This window comes from Calonectris borealis, chromosome 22 (assembly GCF_964195595.1).
Source record: "Calonectris borealis chromosome 22, bCalBor7.hap1.2, whole genome shotgun sequence".
Taxonomy (NCBI): Eukaryota; Metazoa; Chordata; class Aves; order Procellariiformes; family Procellariidae; genus Calonectris; species Calonectris borealis.
Genome location: NC_134333.1, coordinates 8932972 through 8947796, shown reverse-complemented (window position 1 = coordinate 8947796; position 14825 = coordinate 8932972). Strand labels below are relative to the sequence as shown.

General features: G+C 61.0%; 1 protein-coding gene across 1 annotated transcript in view; it reads left to right on the top strand.

Moving 5' to 3' along the window:
* The window catches only part of SRCIN1 (SRC kinase signaling inhibitor 1), a 57889-nt gene that overhangs the window by 26535 nt on the left and 16529 nt on the right, over window positions 1-14825 (top strand). The window contains exon 4 of the mRNA XM_075171154.1: window positions 14260-14452. Within this exon, the coding sequence (XP_075027255.1) occupies window positions 14260-14452 (193 nt within the window). The remainder of the gene's footprint in view (window positions 1-14259; window positions 14453-14825) is intronic.

Genomic DNA, 14825 nt, shown 5'->3' with positions numbered 1-14825 from the left:
GCCTGTATCTGCTGTGGAAATGCGTTACGGGTTAAATCACCCTCCGCTTCCCGGCCGAGGGAGGCCCCCAGCTGCCTGACCCCGCTACCCAGTGGGGCATGAGCCAGCGGCAGCTGGGGATGGCTCCTCACGGGGAGAGCCCTGCGGGGAGGCTGAGCCCAGCAAGCAGGTGCTGGGGGCTTCCTCGAGGCCACCGCAGCCACCTGCGTCCCCTGGGGTCTTCTGTTGCTGCAGGCTTGGCCTTCGGCTGGGAAAGCTGCCGCCTCCCCCGCCCCGCTTTCTCCCCAAAATAAAACTTTCATGACCCTTTAGGTTCCCTGTCTGTGCCCAGCTGCCACCCTCCGCCGCGGGGGGTGCAGAGCCAGCCCTTCTCCGTCCCTTGGCCAAAGAGGGGGGGCTGTGGCCAGAGCTCCAACTGATGGGGGATGGCGGGGATCGGATGGTGGGAAGGGCCGTGCCGAATTCCCACAGACACCCAGGGATGCGGCGTGCTGCTGCTGCTGGGTGCCCAGGGCAGGACCTGCTCTCCTCCTGCCCTGGCATCCCCCATCTGCCCGGGACAGGCAATGGCAGGCGCTGGCTGCGATTTGGGGCTCTCCAGGCGTGGGCTTTGGGGGAGGGGGGCCCTGCATTGCTGTGTTTGTCGGTGTCGGTGCTGGAGATGAGCAGATGCTTTTGTATGTCGGTGCCATCATTGCAGAGCGGGGTCCGGGAGATTACGCCGTCCCCAGCCGTTTCATCCTCTGCGTCCCCTCGTGTCTGCAGGTCCTGCCGCTGCCCTCTGCCCCGCTCCGTCCTCCTCCCCGTGCCCCCGCGCATCCCTGGGATTTCTGTACTCGCTTCTAGATAGAGCCAGCCCCGCTCAGCTCACGAATGTCCCTTCCCGCCAGCCGGGTCGGTGCTCACACGGAGCCATTGATCCAGCCGCTCTGTGGCCATTGTCACGCTGCTGCTGGTCCCCGAGTCCCCAGGCAGATGTCCGAGTCCCTCGGCCAGGGCAGCCTGGTACCCCCCCCCGCCTTTCCATCACCCAAACTGCATCCCAGCTCACAGCCACCATCCCTGCTGGTTTGGGGTTACTTAAACCCATATTCTGGGTGTCAGCCTCTCTGGGGTAGGAGCATCTCAGCCCCATGATTTTGACGGGCTTGGGGGCTCCGGAGACCCAGCTGGGGGGCAAATCCCTCCCCAGGGACTCGGCAGGGAGGGGGCTCTGCCATGGAGAGTGGCGAGGCAGGACCGAGGGCTGGGGGTTCCCGCTGTGCTAACGCAGGGGGTGGGCTGGCTCCTCGCTGGCACTTGTGGGCTGGAGGAGGAATGGGAAGAACCGAAGGCAGAGCCTCACATGAGCTCCTTTGAAAGAACATCAAAGGGACTAAAGCAAAAGCTCGTGGGGGAAAAAAATGACTAGGATGTGGAAGGGAGAAAGGCTGGGGGGGGGACAGGACACTTTTGTCTTAAAAACAAGTATCTGGGGCTGCGTCACCCGCTTTGCACTGTAACTGCACGGCTCCTGCTCCAGCAGCAGTCGGTGGCTTGCTCCGTGCTTTGGGCTGTGGCTCCGCTTCCTCCGGCACGGCCAGGGCACGGGGCTTCCCGGGAACACCTCGTCTCCTTAGCGGGAAGCCATTTCCCCCTCACCGGCAGGCCGGGGACTCGAGGCATTTGCCGAGCTGATATCATAGCAGGCAGCGGTATTTACTTGCAGGAGACAAGCAAATACCAGGCAGGCTTAGCTCCTGTAATCCTGCCGCTCCTGCACCAGCCCTCCTCCCCGCGCCCTCCCGGTGGCCTTGGCGTCCGCCGCGCTCCTCGGGGACCGGCGTTTACTGTGTAATATTTTATTGCTCGCAGGAGGAGGGCGTTGGGGTGTACCCAGGAGGGGAGAGCAGCTGCTGAGCGCCTGCTCCCCGCTCCTCCTTGCTCTCTGCTTTTGGGGCACTTGCTGGTTTTCTGACCTGTGCACGGGAGCTGCTCTCCAGGGCTCGGTTATCGGTTGATCCAGGGTGTTGTCGCTATTTATTATTGTAGCAGGGATAAGAGTAACATCCTTAGTGTAGGAATGGGGAAACCGAGGCACGGTGGGACTAGGTGACCTGCCTGAGGGTACCCAGGGGAGATGCGTCAGCGTGACCTGCAGCAGGGTCTGGGCCGGTGTCCCAGAGCTGGGGCTCTCTTTACCTACAGCTCTTGCTGCTAAAGTCGATTTGGGTTTTTTTTTTTTTTTTGCTCTTCAAACCAGCCCCTCCGAGCCTTTTTCCCGAGAGGCACCCGCACATGTTAAGCAGAGCCCGGCCCCCTGTATACAGCTGTTAAAGCAAATCACGCCTCAGATGCCAAAGCGCTGAGCCTTGTCACCTGTCACTGTGGAGTCCCTGTCACTAACGCTGCTAACCCGAGTGTCCCCGCTGGTTTGCAGCCTGTACCGGCTCCCCTCCCTCGGTGGCTGCAGCCCTGTTGGCTTGTTCCTTCTCCCCGCCATCCCCTTTCTGCTGCTTTCTCACACTTGGCTTTGCTTCCCATCCGCCAGCGTCCCTGAAGGATGCAGTAATTTGCTTATTTTTGGAAGATGCTGTCACACAAGGCAGCGTCGCCAGAGAGCAGGGATTGAACGCAGCCGCCGCTCAGCCCCAGCGAGGAAGGGGATGGCTGGGGGGTCGAGGTAACAGGGAAGCAGGCAGGACTGGCACCCACACCCCCAAAAGTATCTCCGGCCACATACCCCTCCATAATCCATCTCCTGGGACCGCCTCAGCCTCAGGGGAGGTGCTGGATCAGGCCTATTTCTGCCCCCCCCAGCCCAGGGTCTCATGGCAGGGGTGCTCCTCTCCCCACGGGTGCCAGGCTGGACACGCCTGTTTGAGGCACGGGGAAAACAGCTCCAGGAACAAAAGCACGGCTGCCTTCGCTGGGAGGTTAATGATTACCCTCCCCGCGGAAGCCAAGGTTGCACCCAGCATCGGGAGATGAGGATGAGTGGGCACGACGTGTCCCCTCTCCCGGGGCTGGTCCCAGCTCCAGCCTCCTGCCAGCCCTGCCCCGGGCACCAGGACCTTCTGCTGCCCCACTGCTAGCGGCGAGACTGCCCCACCCCTGCGCTTTTGGGAAGAAAGCGGGTGTTTTGGGGGCTGAAGGCAGAGTCCTCAGCATGGCTGGGCTCATGGTGTGGCAGGGATGGTCCTTGGAGCTGCCTTCTCCCGTGCAGGCATCCCGATCCCCTCTGCCGGGCAGGTCCTGCTGAAAACCCCTCTGCTGCCGACCCTGCTGCCCGTGCCCGGAGAGGGACCACCGCCACCCTGGCGGGCAACCAGCAGCCATCAATATGCATGAGGCTGCACAGGATCCAGGCTTTTAAATATTCATCAGGCAAGGCGAAGGTGGGAGGCTGTTGGTGCCAGCAGGAAGGGGAAAAAATGCAGAGAGAGGGCAAGCAGCCACCCGTGTCCCCTGCAGAGCCGGCCGGGCCATGTCCGAGGGAAAAAGGGTGTTTTCTGCTTGGAAACGTGACATCCGCGTGTGGGGCTCCTGCTTGTCACCTTCAGAGGGCCGGGCAGCTCCTGTGCTTTGCAGGGCAGGTGTGACGGATGCTGGTGTCACGGAGATGCTTGCCGTAGGGGTACCCCGTTTCACCCGTGCGTGGGGCCCATCGCAGGGTGGGGAGCTCCTGCCCGGCTCCCGCTCACATCTGGCTGCTGGTAGCAGGCTGTGCATATCTGGTGGGGAAGGCCCCTTTCTTTAGTCAAGGGGTCCGGTTTAAAAAACTAATCCGATTTTAACGCTAATCCTGTTAACATTGAGATCAGGATTAATTCTGGGTTAATCGGGATAATCCTGACAAAATGTTGAGCATTAGACGTTGGATGAATTATTGGTGACGTGAGCGGTACGCTTTTAATTTGGCGACGAGGCCCAGGTGGGGTGAGAGGGGTGGGGGCCGGTGGAGGGGGATGGAGAGGCCACACCCCCTTGGATGGGGGAGACTCATCGTATATCCCTTCCTATGACGCTCAGAGCACCCTGCGCCTCTCATTTCTTCCACCTTTGCTGCTGCAGCCCCAGTTACCTCCAGTTTTTCCTCCTTTTCTTCCCAGCTGGGCATCTCCTGGCTCCTCCATCTCGGGAGGCAGGAGCTGGAATTCCCTCCCTGCATGGAGCCTTTGCTGAAGCTCGGTGCTCCTGGCTGGTGGAGCTGGTGTGAAAGGCTGCACAAGGATGCAGAGGGGTTCAGTTGCATCCGCTCGGCCCCTGCTCACTGGGATCCAGTGCCTGAGCTGGGACATGCAGGAGGAGGGTGGCACCCCAGCCCTGTGCATGCAGTACTGGGACAGCTGGGCTGCCCTGTCTGAAACTGGTTTGAAACTCCAGAGCTGATGCCTGGATGGCAGCAAGGTGATGGCCAGGTGCTGGGGATGCTGCATCCCGGTCAAGGATGCTGCACCCCAGTTGAGGATGCTGTGTCCCGGTTGGGGATGCTGCATCCCGGTCAAGGATGCTGCACCCCAGTTGAGGATGCTGTGTCCCGGTTGGGGATGCTGCATCCCGGTCAAGGATGCTGCACCCCAGTTGAGGATGCTGTGTCCCAGTTGGGGATGCTGCGTCCCGGCCGGGGATGCTCCCCAGGAGGGATTTACAGCCAGAGTCGAGGTGAGGAGGTGTCTGCTGGGAAAGTGTCCCGTTACCTGGGCTCTGCTCCTCTTACAAAACAGCCGGCAGCTCTTCGCTGACTCACTCTCTGGGAGCATCAATAATTAAGGATGAGCGGAGTTCGTTAGGAATGAATGAATGAATGGAGCGGTTTGTGATGCGCTGGCATCGGTTTGTTTGCAGAGGGGTCAGCACCGCGGCTGGGTGGTGACCAGGCTCCTGATGGTGACAGCTGGGCAGGCTGGGGAATCTCAAAGGAGTTCTCCAGACACCAACTGGAATTCATTTTTGCAAGGCTTTGCTGTCCAACACCCCAGGGCACTAACGGCACAGCCCCCCCCGTCACCAGAGCCCCTCCAGCCATTCCTGGGGCCCAGGAGGGGCCCGAGGTGCTGGGCTCTCATCCCAGCATCTCGGAGGGAGGGAAGGGCAGGTACCACTTTGCAGAGACCTGGGCTGAATTACGCCCTAGCAAACAGGTGGGACCAGGCTGAAACCCCCCAGTGATGTGATGGGGTCAGGCGGGCAGAGAATCGGCGGGGGGGGACATTGCAGGACAGGTATCTGCAAATCCCTCCCTCCCTCCCCTGCCTCTGTTTCTTTACCAGCTCTCAGAGCTGCTTCAAAAAAAAGTTTCAAATTTCAATTAAAATTTTCCTTGGAAATGTTGACAGCAGCAGAGCTGCAGGAGGGACAGATGTTGTTTTTCTCCCAGCTTTGCTAACAGCTTTATTCGCTGCTGACCCTCGCTGGCAGCGCGGAGACGAGTGGCCGAGGCTCCGGCCCCGCTTCCCTGCGTGCCCTAAGGGACTGCTCGCCCAGGTGGGCTCCCAGCGGGCCAGGGTCCCCAGCCCCCTCCTCTGCGCATTGAGAGCATCTCCCCACCCCGCAGGGAGAGGCTTTCCCCGTCGAGCTCCCCTAGCACAGCCGCATTTTCCTAAAGGGTGGGATGGAGGAGGCTCGGCTCTGTGCCGGAGCAGCCCGGTGAAGCAGCACCCAGCCTGTGTGTTTGGGGGTGGGGGTTGCACCTGCAATGTCCATGGAAAGGCTTTTCCAGGAGTGGGGAGGGCGAAGGGACCGCGTCCGCTGTTTTTTCCCCATCCCTTTGTTTCTGAGATCCGTTTACCCAGGGAATGGTGTGGGCTGGGAGCAGTGGTCTGGGCCAGGCTTTCAGAGATGCCCCCCTTCAGCTCTAGCTTGTAAATATTGACTGTCCCGTCCAGCTGCTGGCACGCTGGCCCTGCCCTGCGGAGCGTGCGCCGCGGTGTCGCGGTCCCCGCGCTGCCTGGAGGGGTGGTCCCCTCTAGCTCCAGTGAGCCAAATTCTGGGAATTCAGGGCAGGAGGCCGCAGGCACCAGCGCAGGGGGATGTGCACGCAGGCAGGGGTAGGAATGCAGGTGATGCCTGAGAGAAATAGATATTTTTACTTTTATTATTTTTTTTTGTAGGTAGGGAGACAGGCAGGGATGGAGAAGAGTGGTGGGGTCCAAGAGGCATCAGGCGGGAGCCCCATGTGAGGGGTCCTGTTACCCTCTCCCATGGCTCTTCCCAGCGCCGGCTCCGAGGGGTGCTGTGCCAGGAGATGGCACAGAAAGGTGCAGCAGCTCACCCTGGTCCCACAGCAAGAGCCCAGGGTGACTCCCAGCGCAGCTCAGCGATGCCTCGAGCATCCACACAGCAGTGATGCCGAAACATCCTTCCCCACTCCCAGCATTGCAGCTGGAGGCCGGTGGGGTCTCCTCATCGCCAGCACAGCCCGGACCACTGGGGTGCTGAGCTCCGGTGCCCACCCCCAGAGCTCAGCACACCACCAGATGGGCCCTGTAGTCAGATGCTGGATTAAATTATGAGAGGGGTATTATGAGGAATTAATCCAGATCAATGTCCAACCAGGGGCTGGAGCCGGGGTTTATGTACTCGGTAAATAACTGGTTGGGTTGCTTTGCCCGGGGCTGGGCTTGCCAGCTCCATGCCAGCTGTTTCCCAAGAGTGGATTTTAGGGGGCCCTCGCCTTTATCCCCATCATGTGGGGCGGCAGAGGAGCTGCAAACAGGCGGGAGCTGGGAGGGCGGCAGCGTGGCAGAGCAGCGCGGCTGCCCGGGACCTTTGCAGGGCTCCGTCTACCCGTGCAAGGGCGATGCCCGGCCGGCCCGAACGCGCTCCAGTGCATCGTCCCTGCCATGGGGCAGGATGGAGCGTCAGCTGGGGGGGTCCGGGGGCTGCCGCCGGACCCAGCCCCGCAGCAGCTGCCCAGCGCAGCCCGGGCTGCTTCGTCTGGTGACGGTGGGGTCCCGGGGAGAGGCTGAGCTCGGGGTCCGGCGGTGCCTGTGACATTAGCACAGCGAGGGCTTCTCCATCCCAGCTGGAGTACAGGTCTGTATCGGTGCTTGTGGGCTGTGTTCTGCTTGTCCCGGCTGGTTTTTTGGGGGGAAGGGGGCTGGTCTCTCTGCCAGGACAGGCTGCAGAGCTCGGGCTGAGCTGGGCTGGGTGCTAGGTCGAGGGGAGAGGACCCCTGCGCACGTCTCAGCAGGGTGCTCAGGGACCCCTCTTCTACCCCCCAGTCTCCGTGTTGCAAATAATATTCTTACCATGGCTGAGACACCCCCCAGCACTGCAGGTTGCTGAGCGCTGCTCTGTGTGATGTACAGAGGGGTCAGGCAGAAACGGGCCTGAAATGGCTGCTTTCTCCTCAGGTCGAGTCCGACACCGCCCTCGGAGCCCGGCGTGGGTAGGAGCGAGGTGCTGGCGGAGGCTCGACTGCCCCCGCTGTGACAAGCCCTCGGCTCCGTCTCCGAGGGTCCCTTTGCAGGTCAGGCTTGCTGCCTGTCTTAGGAAGGGAGTGGAAATATTAATGAGCGCAACCAGCCCCGCTGGCTTTGAGTTTTGCATGGGAACAGCTGCAGAGTGCCCTGTTTTCCTTTCTCCACACTTTTTTCCTTGTTTTTTTTTTTTTTTTTCTCCTATCTTCTTTTAAGTGCCCTGCGGGAAGGTCCAGAGCTGCTCCTCTGCCCCAGCTCTGCCAGCTCCGCTCCCTCCAAACTCCTTCTGCCACCCTCCTCCGTGCCCCTGGTCCCTTCACTCCTCTCCTAAACTCTCCCCCTTTTCCCTGCAGCCATCCCGGCTCTCCATCGAGACCCAGCAGCCCCGCTGCTTGCCCCTACTCCAGCGGGATAACTGCGGTGCCCATCACCGCCGGGTCCAGACGGAGAGCCCCGCTCCTCGCCGGCTCCCCCAAACACCGCTGGCACCTCGGCTCCTTCCCTCCCTCCCTCCAGCCCTGAGCATTCAGCCTGCAGAGCTGGGGAGGGTGATATCGGAGAGGGTGTGGAAGAAGGGAGGGAGGGATGGGGACAAGAAGAAGGGAGGGGGGAGAAGGAGGAGAGAAGCATCCTTATCTAGCCAGGCAGATATAATGAAGCTGCTTCTGCGCTGACAGTAAAGGGATTGTTGGGAGTTTTAGGAGCTAAAAGAATCGCTTAATTGTATCTTTTTTTAGCTCTGGGGAGATAAAAGACAAAAGTCCCCAAGTCTCCCCCTCTTCCCCGTCCCACCTCTTTTATATAAGACTCCCAGGGGGGGTGTGGAGGGGCTGGGGATGCTCCTGTCCCCGCCGGCGTGGGGGGCTGCTCCCGCTGCCTTCCCAGGAGGGGCCTGGGGGGAGCCGGGTGCTTTGCGGGTGGGTTTTCACTGGGAGAATCACCAAAATAGCAGCCATGGTGCACTCCCGGGGTGGAAAGGCTTTGCTGATGCTTCTGCACCAGCACGATTTCCTCTGCTCTAGCACACACAGGAGGCTCCCGGGGGCTTTAAACTGCTCCCTGGCAGGTAGCAAGCAGGTTTCTTCCCCAGGGCAGGCTGCAGTCGCCCTGCCCTTGGTGCCCATCACCCCATCCGCCGCAGCTCTGCCCTCCCAAAAGCGAGCTGCTCGACACCTTTCCCGCCCACGGTGCCAGCTGGGGCCGGAGCTCCCGCAGCGCTGCCCCGCGGCCTTGGGCGGCTTTTGTTTTGCTTTTGGGCAGCTGCGCTCCTCTGCCTTCCCTTCGCGCTCTGCCCGCGAACCCGCTGCTTCCCACGCTCCGAGCCGTGGTGCGGGGCAGGCACCCGGACCCCGGGCTGGGGGCTGAGCCAGCCCTGCCCCGACGGCTCCCAGCACACGCTGCCGTGGCAGAAATCAGCCCACTGCTGTATTAACCCTCTGCTGTGACGCTGCTTCAGCAAGAAATGGGTCATCTCCCAGCGTGACATCGCTGCGGCGCAGGGACAGCAAACGGGAGAGCTGCGTCCCCTCCCCTCCAGCCCCTCGCTGCCACCGCGGGTGGGTTTCAGACACCGAGGGGAAAGATTTCGGTGCCCACAGGGGACATCGGGCTCTTCTGAAGCTGCAGGAGACCGAGCCCTTTGTGTGGGGGTCTGGGCTCCGACAAAACTGCCCCTGGGGGGGGCATAACTGAGAAGCAGGGGGCAAAACGCCTTTGCTCCCAGGCTGGGGGTCCAGGATGGGTTTTGGTCACCTCTTTGCAAAGTGCTGCTGCAGCAGCTGGGATTTATCCTGCACCCCTAGAGCCTTCCCCAGCTGGGAGCTGCGTGGGGTGGGATCCTGTGTGGCCGCAGCCGGCAGCGTGCAGAGCAGTGCCCTGGGTGGGTGCGTGGGTGCCAGCATCCATCCTCGCCACGGTCTGGCCGTGGGGCTTTGGTACAGAGCAGGCAGGCGGGAAGGTGAGGCCGTTGGGGTGGAAGGTAATACCGAAGCATATAGGGTCAATATATCCCGAATATAGGATATTAGGGTCAATATTGTGTGCCCAGTACTTGACTGTTGCAGCCTTGGCTATCTCCTCCGCGGCTGCGGTGTGTGATACGGGCTGGGCCAGACGGAGAATACCCTTTCCCTTCCAGAAACGGTGGCGAGGGTTTGATGTTCATTTTCATCCTGTATCGGGTTGAAAGCTCAGCCCGCGCACCCCGCGCACGGGCCCTGGCAGGCGCCCGGGGAGCCAGAGCCTTGCGTGCCCCCAGGACCGGGGCAGCGCCCGCAGCCCCACATCTCCCCCTCCTCCAGATGGAGAGCGGGGCAGCGCTCGGTGGGGTGACATGTTCCCCCGTGACAGCAGGGGACATCCATCCTGTCGATGTAGACACTGGCACAGACAGGTCCAGACATTGCTCATCCCAGGGTGGCACCCAGCAAGGCAGGATTGGGCCCCCCCCAAAGCATCTCCAGCGAAGCAGGGATCTGGGCACCCATTTTAGAGTCCACGGTGATGGATGAAGCTGCACGAAAGTGTCAGGTCCTGCCACGCTCGGGGAGAGCCACGGCCTCAGTGACTGTGGTCAGGTCCCACCTACGCCGGGAGGGCTGCGAGTGCTGTGAATGGGGCTGGGGGGGAAGCGGAGCCGCCCCGGGGGCTGCCGGGGGCTGCCGTGCCACGTCGGCACCAGCCGGTGGCAGGGGCGGGAGGCAGGATGTGTGGGGGCTGAGTTGTCAGTTATCTTATAGCAGGATAAGTCATTAGCGAGGCAGAGCAATAAAAAACAATTCCCTCGGAGTTGGCTCATTAATGGTCTGCTGGAGGCCAAGGACGGAGCAGCCGCCGCGCTCCCCCCTCGCCGGCCATCTCGGCTCCCCGCTGCGGCTGCAAGGCTCCTTGGGCACCGGGGTCCCACGGCTGCACCCCCCGGCAAAGCCGGTGTGGCTGAAATGGCCACAGAGACCCCCCCCCATAGCACTTGGATTACCCCCCCCACCGCAGGGTCTGTCCTCCCCAGCTGGCCAGCATCCTGCGTTGGCCCGGGGTACGCGGGTGCCCTGTGCCCAGCAGCAGAGGGTCCCGTGCCTGCGGAGGTGCCCAGCAGCAAGGGGTGCCAGGGGGGTGCTTGTCCTGGTGCCAGCGAGGGCTTTGCGGGGCCGCTGGGTCCCTGCTCAGGCTGGGAGAGCCGTTCCCTGAGCACATTGTGCTGAGCGTCAGGCCAGAACGGTCCCTTCCGGGCTAAAAATCCATTAATTTCCATCTTGCCCTTTTTTTCCTTTTTTTTTTTTTTTGCCTGATGCCATAATTAGCTCCATCAGATGAGCTTAATTACCGGAGGTCAGCTGCAGCCCCGGGCAGAGGCAGAAGGCAGGAGGGGTCTGGCTCACCTGGAGCAGGGCAGCTCTCCCCACCGCCCCGCGCCCGCAGCCCTCCCACCGGCTGTAGGGACCGTGGTGCATTGGGTGTTGTGCTATAGGGACTGCGGTGCATTACGGTGTTGTGCTATAGGGGCTGTAGGGACCGTGGTGCATTGGGTGTTGTGCTGTAGGGGCTGTAGGGACCGCGGTGCATTGGGTGTTGTGCTATAGGGACCGCGGTGCATTACGGTGTTGTGCTATAGGGGCTGTAGGGACCGTGGTGCATTGGGTGTTGTGCTATAGGGACCGCGGTGCATTACGGTGTTGTGCTATAGGGGCTGTAGGGACCGTGGTGCATTGGGTGTTGTGCTGTAGGGGCTGTAGGGACCGCGGTGCATTGGGTGTTGTGCTATAGGGACCACGGTGCATTACGGTGTTGTGTTATGGGGGCTGTAGGGACCGTGGTGCATTGGGTGTTGTGCTATAGGGGCTGTAGGGACCGTGGTGCATTGGGTGTTGTGCTATAGGGGCTGTAGGGACCGCGGTGCATTGGGTGTTGTGCTATAGGGACCGTGGTGCATTGGGGTGTTGTGCTATAGGGGCTGTAGGGACCGTGGTGCCTTGGGTGTTGTGCTGTAGGGGCTGTAGGGACCGCGGTGCATTGGGTGTTGTGCTATAGGGACCGCGGTGCATTATGGTGTTGTGTTATGGGGGCTGTAGGGACCGTGGTGCATTGGGTGTTGTGCTATAGGGACCGCGGTGCATTACGCTGTTGTGTTATGGGGGCTGTAGGGACCGTGGTGCATTGGGTGTTGTGCTATAGGGGCTGTAGGGACCGTGGTGCATTGGGGTGTTGTGCTGGAGGGGCTGTAGGGACTGTGGTGCGTTGGGTGTTGTGCTGGAGGGGCTGTAGGGACTGTGGTGCATTGGGTGTTGTGCTATAGGGGCTGTAGGGACCGTGGTGCATTACGGTGTTGTGCTGGAGGGGCTGTAGGGACCGTGGTGCATTGGGGTGTTGTGCTATAGGGGCTGTAAGGACCACGGTGCATTGGGTGTTGTGCTGGAGGGGCTGTAGGGACCGTGGTGCATTGGGGTGTTGTGCTGGAGGGGCTGTAAGGACCGTGGTGCATTGGGTGTTGTGCTATAGGGGCTGTAAGGACCACGGTGCATTGGGGTGTTGTGCTGGAGGGGCTGTAGGGACCGTGGTGCATTGGGTGTTGTGCTATAGGGGCTGTAGGGACCGTGGTGCATTGGGGTGTTGTGCTGGAGGGGCTGTAAGGACCGTGGTGCATTGGGTGTTGTGCTATAGGGGCTGTAAGGACCACGGTGCATTGGGGTGTTGTGCTGGAGGGGCTGTAGGGACCGCGGTGCATTGGGTGTTGTGCTATAGGGACCGTGGTGCATTGGGTGTTGTGCTATAGGGGCTGTAGGGACCGTGGTGCATTGGGGTGTTGTGCTGGAGGGGCTGTAAGGACCGTGGTGCATTGGGTGTTGTGCTATAGGGGCTGTAAGGACCACGGTGCATTGGGGTGTTGTGCCTGAGGGGCTGTAGGGACCGTGGTGCATTGGGTGTTGTGCTATAGGGGCTGTAGGGACCGTGGTGCATTGGGTGTTGTGCTATAGGGGCTGTAAGGACCACGGTGCATTGGGGTGTTGTGCTGGAGGGGCTGTAGGGACTGCTGGGGTGATGCGCCGAGGCACGCACACCGCAACAGCCCTTAGCAACAGGGATGCTACATGGCAACGCCGTCTCAGCCGTCCTGTCGTGCCACGGGGAGGGGGAGGCAGCGATCCCCCCCTCGGCGAAATCGATTTCTTCTTATGATCAGTTTCTTCAGGCAAAGCACGTCCTGGGGAGGGGGCGTGTGACCAACGGCCGCTTGTCCTCTGCTGTGGAAGCTCGACAGCTTTTAAAGTCCAGCCCAGACGTGGGCTCTGGCTGGGGGGGCCTGGGGGGGGAGCGGAGAGCGATGGATGGAGACGGGGCAGGGGAAAGAGCAGAGAGGAGGGGGCTGCCAGGAGGGCAAAGCCAGGCTAAGGCGCAGCCCTGGCAGCGTGGGTCGCACCCTGGCCACGTGCTGCCTGCCCCATGCCCGCGCTTCCCTGTGGCCAGGGATCCATCCTGGGTCGGGAGCTGGGGGACAGCACCGCAAACCCAGAGCAAGGCAGACGGAGACGGGGGGCCCCAAGTCCTCCAGGTTTTCCAGGGCTGTACAAGGGTGGGGAGCCCCAAAAACCAGCTGCTACACCCCAAAGACCTGCACGCCGTGAACATGGGGGAGAGGAGAGCGGGTCTCTCCATCGCCTCCTGCTCAGGGCAGCTTCCTTACCCCCTGCAAAGCCCCCCGTGGCCCCCCGAGGATGGTGCTGGTGGATGCGCTGGCCCAGGTTCGGTCCAGCCCCGCTTCCCTTTCTTGATGTAAGACTTAAAGCATCCGTGCTGCCAGCGTGCTTTGTGCTAAACCAACAACAGAACTAAGCAGTCAATTTTCCAGCAATTAGCTACAGCGAGAACATTTCAAGTCATAGAAAGCCCCGCCCCGCAGGATTAATTAAATCTTCCAATTAATGTCTAATTTAAATGATGATGATGGCTGTTATAATTTCATATTGATTTTTCTTTTTGGTCTTAAAATAGAGCTGTTGTCCCTTCCATGCTGCCTTTTCCACACCCCAGGAGCTGTTTGTTCTCTCTGTTTGATTTGCCAACGTTAAACGTGCGTCTGGAAAATCAAGCCTTGTATTTTGGGGTATTGACAGGCAGCGTTCGCTCCGCTGCCGGGCAGGTACCTGTGCCAAGGGGACCCGGCTGCGTGTTTGGAGATGTTTGTGCAGAAAGCCCATGTCTGTAGCCTGAACTTTTATGCGGTGGATATACGCATGGCCATGTGAAATTGGACTCCTGGCATATTAAATTTTTACTGCTATAAACCCAAACCCATTACTTTCCCCCGACTCAGGCAGCCATAAACCTTCCCGCTGCTTTGCTTCCAGAATAAGCCGGGCATTTATGTTTCCCGGGAGCCGGTTCATTGGTGTAATGGATGTGTAACCTCCTGTAATTGCTAAGGTTATTCCAGTGCTTGCATGCGAGCCCTGGCTCTGTCACCAGCTAGCTAGTGCTGGTTTTATTTTGAGTGGGTTGCTGGTGGGGGAACTCGAAGGTGCCTGGAATGGCACCGGGAGCTTTGACATGCGGAGTGCTGCGAGCCTGAAGCAGAAAATGTGAGTGAGCAATTGCAGGAGACGAGGGGACGGTAAATGGTTGTACATGCTTAGAGCAGGAGATGGAGGAGACCTCGAGCTGGCCCCGCTTCTGGACCACGTCGGTGTGCTGACTCAGCCGGGGATCCAGGACTGAGCATCCCTGGATGCGGCTCAGCCTCACCTGAGCTCTCCATCCCGGCTCCGGGCCCCGGAGGAAGCGCAGCAGCAGCACACCAGGGGAGCAGACCGGGGCTGGGGCACCCAGCCAGCTCTCCTCTGACCTCTCCCCTCTCCCCTTCCAGACGAGGAGCTCCCGGCACTCCCAGGGCTCCCAGCCTGGCTTGGCCGATCAAGCCAAACTCTCCTTCGCCTCGGCCGAATCCCTGGAAACCATGTCGGAAGCGGAGCTGCCCCTGGGGTTCAACAGAATGAACCGGTTCCGGCAGAGCTTGCCCTTGTCCCGGTCCACCAGCCAGACGAAGCTGCGATCGCCAGGTACCCCCGGGGCTCGGCATCCCCCGGGACGGGCAGCACGTACCCGCCTGGCCACACCAAACGTCTCTGCCCACCTCTGCGGGCAGATGCCGGCATGTGCCTGGCATGGGATTGGTTTGTATCTGCCCAAATATCCCCAGGAGGAGCGGGGGGGTACTGCACGCTGTGTGGCGTGGCCGAGGGGGATGAGCTGCCTTCGGCCTCGCTGCTCCAGGGTGAGGTTGGGTGGCACAGAGGTCCCCGAGCCTTCGGTCGGGCGTGCCCAGAGACCTCCAAGCAGGTGGGCAAACCTGCGTCGCTGGCCTCGGCACGTCTTCGGCGTTGCGTGGAGAAGCGGTGTGGGCGCACCTCACCGCTTTCTGCTCCCTCTGCT